Source organism: Carassius gibelio, chromosome B16 (genome assembly GCF_023724105.1).
Source record: "Carassius gibelio isolate Cgi1373 ecotype wild population from Czech Republic chromosome B16, carGib1.2-hapl.c, whole genome shotgun sequence".
Lineage (NCBI taxonomy): Eukaryota > Metazoa > Chordata > Actinopteri > Cypriniformes > Cyprinidae > Carassius > Carassius gibelio.
In genome coordinates this window covers 27,489,550-27,496,107 of record NC_068411.1, presented here as the reverse complement: position 1 = coordinate 27,496,107, position 6,558 = coordinate 27,489,550, and the positions used below count along the sequence as shown (strand labels likewise).

The window sequence follows — 6,558 nt, the reverse complement described above, 5'->3', positions numbered from 1 at the left end:
TTTACTTCAGATTAACAATTAACGTTTCTCATTGTCAGCTAATAAAATAATTTTGAAACAAATATGACTTAATGTAAAAGTGATATGTGCCATAGATGTTACAAATTAAAAAAGCATCCCCAGAATTTTTTTTTTTTTTTTTTTTTTTTTTTAATTGCAGATTGTGTTGTTTAACAAATATGTCATGTTAAAAAAAAAGAGTATCCCAACCAGCCTGAGACTAAAACTGACTCAACCAACAATGGGATTTTGGAGCGGGACTATGTTTGGTCGACCAATGGCAGCATGGTGTTAAGAAAGCATGCTTAAAAACCGTTAACTTATTTATTTATTTAATTATCCTTGCAATTCGATTTGCAACAGAGAGGGTTTTTTTTTTTATAGTGACAAAATTGTAAGTAATTAACTTCTATAAATAACTTCAGTTAGTAGCTTTTAATAATATTTTGTAAATAGCTCATAATTCTTTAGGGCATAATTATGGTATATATATATTTTATATATTATATATATATATATTAGCAAAACCTCATTACTGTAATCTAAAAATAAATCTCATTCTCATTAGTATAATGCAACATAGATAAAAATTCTATATTACAGTATTTAAATTATAGTATTCGTTTATTGACAGTTGACAGTGTTTATTGTTATCTTAAATTAAAGTTAATTAAATAAATGTACATATGTTTGGAAATAAAGTCAATAGTAACAAATAATGAGAATCACCATAGAGATATCTGAAATATATAGGAAAAGGCATGCATTCTGTTGATAACTCATTGGAAGGGAGATGTGCTTACTTTTCATCAAGAAATAATGAAAAAATTAAACTAGTCAATAAAATTAAATTTAATTACAATACTCCTAATTTGAATGAAGGCTTCATCTTCTTTATGCAAAGTATCAATTCTTTTCATATTGCATGTATTCACTACTTACTTTTTGAGTTTGAATTTAAAGTTTCTTCACTTACATGAGTGGATGTCTTTCCTGAGGACCCAGAATTCAGAGTTATCCTCAAATCTGACCAAACAGCACTGCTTGACGCTGTCCACCTGACAAATAAGTACAGACCATCATCACAAGCAGCACTACACCGATTTACACGAGTCCAACAAGTCACTTTCAAACTTACTCTTTCCCTCTCTCTCCCTCTCTCACTCTCTCTGCTAGTGTCCTTTTCTCTCTTCCAAACTAACTTATTCAAACAGCAGACTTACTCGTTTGACATTGCCGAGGTACAGAAGTCCATCGCTCCACCTGGCTAAAACATCCTCTCCTTCACTGACTCCCCCCATCCTGAAGAGCGCGGGAAAGAGAAGTCCAAAAAGATTCAGGGGCATTATTAAACCGTGTTTCCACACCAGCAGCAACAAACAGCGGCAGACTAAAGGGTTAAACTCTGTGCATAGCGACACTATACAGTACAGTAGATGATGAAGAGTCACTGCACATTGCAGTGCCACACATGATCAAAAGCACTAGCCGCTTTATGCAACAGACCATAATATATGTAAATGACACAACAGCGCGTGAAAGAGCGCGTGCAAAACGCATGGCCAGATGTGCCCTAATCAATGCACCCAACTCCGAAGAGCTAACACACATGATGGCACGCGCGTGCACATATCAATTAACACGCATGACAGATCAAACGTGGATGGGATGTACCTGTGTAAAGTGTTCTGCTCCGCTGGGGTCACAGGGACGGGGAAGAGATGTCAGACTCGCATGAAACGCCGGATGCCCGGTGTTGTTCTGCGTCTCAATCACTGTCCCGAATAATCGGCGCGTTTGGAGAGTCGCGGCGGATCAAACGCGCGTCACTCAAGCCGTCAGTGCGCAACCGTCTGTCCGTCCGTCCGTCTCTCGCTCTCTGTCTGTCTTCTGCTTCATGTTCCCAACCTCCCTCTGTCTCTCGGTTGATGCTATCGAGCGCGTTTGTCAGGGAAGCGGCATGAGAATCAGCCCGAGAGAGACGCCATCATCATCTCTGGCTCGCTCTCCTTCGTCTTGTTGTGACGCAGACATAAAACACAGGGAGATGGAGAGGGGGGGAGATCCTGAGAACACCTTCACATCTGTACGACTGACCGACATCCCACCTGCGCCCGACCCCACAGGCGCCCGGCCGGTGCTGCGCACTCACGGCGGCTCATTAGGGAAAGTTTGGGCTGTAATTAGTCCAGCAGAGCCGCGCCGCGTGGACTTTTTGGAGAAAGTTTGGAAGTGCCCTTGGGTGCCGGCATAAATCTGGCAGCGCTGCTGTTCGCGCCCTATTCCGCGAAGAGCACACGGGGAAATGGATTTTCTTTGGCAGTGTTTGAACTTGTGATTGAAAAAAATACAATGTTAACCGATGTTAGGGTAGAGGGTAGATAATCATGACAGATCAAAGTAGTGAGGGTAAATAGTAATACAAATACAAGACAAAAACACTTATCTCACACTATATATTTATTCAAAATAAAATACAAATACAAGACAAAAACACGTATATTACTGTAGCTATATATTTATTCAAAATAAAATTGTATACAACGCAAGGTTTTGCATTAATATCACGCATTTTTAAATGAACAAAATTATGTATTCGTTGAAAAAAATGTGCGTAATAATTTTACAAAATAAAAAATAACTATATATATATATATATATATATAATTATAATTATTATTAGTTCTTTTCTGTAATATTGTACAGAAATAAAATATTATGAAAAATATTATAATTAAATATTGTTTATAATTATTAATGTAATAATTACTATTTTATATATATATATATATATATATATATATATATATATATATATATATATATATATATATATATATATATATATATATATATATATATATATACCAGTCAATGTGTTAACCAATTACATACAACAGCTTGATTAAGACATTAATAAATGTGTCAGATAAATGTGCTTCGGCTAATTATTATTATTATTATAGATAAAATATACGATACAAATACGAATTAATATACATTGGACTTAGAATTTAAAACTACTGAATACAAATGTGTTTACCAAAAGGTATACAATCTTATTTCATGTCACAACACATAGCCTACCAGAAACAAAAGTAGACGAGGTAGATCAAAACAAAGCAAATTCCTGATATATCAAACACATTGTGATGAGAGCAGTGCAGGAATGTTCAAAATGGCCTCTGGCGTGTCTTTTATAACGCAGTTTTTGTATGGTCCAGCAGAGGGCGCAAATCACACAGATGCAGAGCTCTAATAGAGATTGGCTTTATTCCAATGCTAAATTATAACTCAACATAGTCTGCATTTTAGATTGTTTCTCACATAGTGATTCTTCATACAAACATGAAAGTGTTGTGGGCAACATACATTTTATATAATAAGTTGTCAAGCCATTTAGAGACCAAGCCTAAAGAGCTTGACAAGGGTGATAAATTATTCATAAGCACCCAACCACTATTTTAATTAGTGCACTCCAACGAATTGAACGCATAGCTCGCATTACCAATGCTTTTATTCACCATAACGACCTTTTAATAAACACAGAAATCTCCCTCAGACATATTATTCCAGCTAATAGAGACGCAGAGCCCTTGCATAATAACAACTTCACAACAGATGGAAAGTGTCCTGGCAATTACAAAAAGTCACATTATGTCTTCTTGTGCATGTACTGTAGCTTGGTTTTAAAATGGAAAATTATGAGCCTATGCATAAAAACATAATTTATTACATTTTGTAATTGTTAGACATTCATTGTTCATATAAACAAAACGTGCTAGTGCTTAAACTTAATTCTACTTTTTCCAAACCCCCCTTGGGTTGCTAATTTATGATTGGAAATAAATGATAAGAGATCGTTGTATGATATTTATTTGGCAACTAAAGCAATTGATTGTTTTCCACGGCACAGTAAGCATGCTATTTTTTGTCCTTATTTTTGTTGTTAAAGGTCTTCTTGCCTGCAAGGCCCTGCCATAAAAATATTGCAAGGTCGGAGTGGAGTCCACAGCTGGCACCTTGCTCAAGGATTAGCTTTAAATAATCACCCTGCTAGGAACTGCCCAGCCATTCAGAGGCATAAATCATTTACATCAAAAAATTCAACACCACTGGCCACTTAAAATTCAGGCCGTGAAACAACACCAGGCAATAAAATACAACCTTGACAATGTGTGAGGGTCCACACACGCACACACACACACGCACACACAGCTAAATGGGAATTCTTATTGATGTACTGTTCATAAATAAAGCTAATATTTAAAAATGGGCTGGGCAGTTGACACATAACATCAAAACAAGATTTGAAAGTTATATGCATGTATAGGAGTGAGCCCCCCCACACCAATTCATGGCAAAGAATTATGAAAATACTACAGAAATACAAAAAATCCAGGTAGTCCCTTCATTAACATGACATCATATAATTATATATTATAATAATTAGGGAAACATTGTTTAAAATGGTTACAGGACACAGCTACAAATTAAATAACATTAGATATATAATATAGAAATATATATATATATTCAGATGGATAAAGGAAAAAGTGGATAATGAATAAAACTAAATTATTATTTTATATCAGATAAATGAGGGAAATAATGTGGCTGGCATAGCAGCAAATAAAATACAATAGTATCTAACTGCAAAAAGGAATTAAACAAAAACATTATTTTATTGCTTGCATTTGGGGATAAGTGATTTGTGTGTGTGTGGTTACTCCTAATGTCAGCTGGTTAGGTGTATAGACAACTGTCCCAGCAATCTGTATCTTCCATTACAACATCTCCCCCCATCATGGGCAAGACCAAAGAGATGTCAAAGGATGTCAGAGACAAGATTGTAGATCTGCACAAGGCTTGAATAGAAGACCATCAGCAAGAAGCTTGGTGAGAATGAGACAAATGTTGGTGTGATTATTCAGAAATGGAAGAAATACAAAACAACCATCAGTCAGCCTCAGTCTGGAGCTCCGAGCAATGAGATCTCACCTCATGAGGTAAAGATGATCATGAGAAAGGTGAGGGATCAGCCACGAACTAAGCAAACCATTGGTAAAACACTACAGCAAAATGGACTCAAATCCTGCAGCACCTGCAAGGTCCCCCTGCACAGGCCCATTTAAAGTTTGCCAATGAACATCTGAATGATTTAGAGAAGTCTTGGGAGAAAGTGCTGTGGTCAGATGAGACCACAATTGATCTCTTTGGCGTTTACTCGACTTGTCGTGTTTGGAGGGAGAGAAATGCTGACTGTGACCTCAACACTGTCCCTGCAGCCAAGCACAGAGGTGGAAACATTATGCTTTGGGGCTGTTTTTCGGCTAAAGGCTCAGGACGACATCACCGCATTGAGGGGCAAATGGACGGGACCATGTACTGTCAAATCTTGGATGAGAAACTCCTTCCCTTAGCTACACTGAAGATGGGTTTTAGATGGGTCTTCCAGCTTGACGATGACCCAAAACATATCGCCAAGGCAACAAAGGAGTGGCTCAAAAGGAAGCACATTAAGGTCATGGAGTGGCCCAGTCCGTCTCCAGACCTCAGTCCTATCTGTGGAGGGAGCTGAAACTTTGAGTTGCCAAATGACAGCCAAGAGCCAACAAGAATTTCTGCACAAAATACTAATTCATATTTTGCTTGGGGAACATAATTATTTCACACAATCAAATTCTAACCTTTATATAGGCTGTTTTTGTCTATATATGTTATAATAAACCTACCATAAAAAACACAGACCCTTCATTTCTTTGTAAGTGGGCAAACTTACAAAAACAGCAGGGGATCAAATTAATATTTTCCCCACTGTGTGTGTGTGTGTGTGTATACAGTATATATATTCCACATGTTTAATCTTCAGATGAATATGTAGCAACAAAGTAGCAACAAAACAAAATAAATAAATAAAATAGATGGTAAAAATAACTAAATATATCTAAAATACATTATTTTATTGCAGATGGGAAAAGGGTATTGAATGAAAACTTTTGGATTTAGTTTTTTTTTTGAGTGTAAGAAATATGAAGAACACTTTCTGAATGAATGAGAAAAATAAAGAGGCTTGAGTAAAAAAAAATGAAATCTAGAAAATAGTAACTGCAAAATTATATATATATATATATATATATATATATATATATATATATATATATATATATAAACATTTTCACAAAATGAATATATACATATAAATATTCACACACACACACGCACACACTTATTTCAGTTAGATTAGTGAAAGAAATAAAGTGGCTGAAAGCAAAATAAAATAAACACCAAGAATAACAAATGAATAACATTATTTTATAAGAGATGGGTAAAAATCGTGTTCCCTGAAACGGGAACATGAAAAGTGGCTACAGCAGTGCAATAAACAAACTAAATCAATAAACATGAAGTTGAGAGGCTAAGCAATAGGCACAAATAGAAACGAGAAGTCCGCGTTGCACCGAGCGCTTCCAGTCGGCTATAAACAGCTTCTTTTTCAGTTTACGTTCTATGAGAGCGATGTTGTTGTGCTCTTGCTGCTCTGAATTTACCGGGCAC

General features: G+C 36.0%; 1 protein-coding gene across 3 annotated transcripts in view; it reads right to left on the bottom strand.

Moving 5' to 3' along the window:
- Positions 1 to 2,366, bottom strand: part of LOC127974494 (PHD finger protein 1) — an 11,884-nt gene extending 9,518 nt beyond the window's left edge. For all 3 annotated transcript variants that reach the window (XR_008157299.1, XM_052577828.1, XM_052577829.1), the window contains exons 1-3: positions 1,675 to 2,366; positions 1,224 to 1,302; positions 977 to 1,058 (exon numbers count right to left, since the gene is read on the bottom strand). Coding sequence is in view for 2 of the 3 variants with exons in the window: in XM_052577828.1 (XP_052433788.1) it covers positions 977 to 1,058; positions 1,224 to 1,301 (160 nt within the window). In the remaining variant the exon portion in view is untranslated. The remainder of the gene's footprint in view (positions 1 to 976; positions 1,059 to 1,223; positions 1,303 to 1,674) is intronic.
- Between the last annotated feature and the right edge of the window lie 4,192 nt (positions 2,367 to 6,558).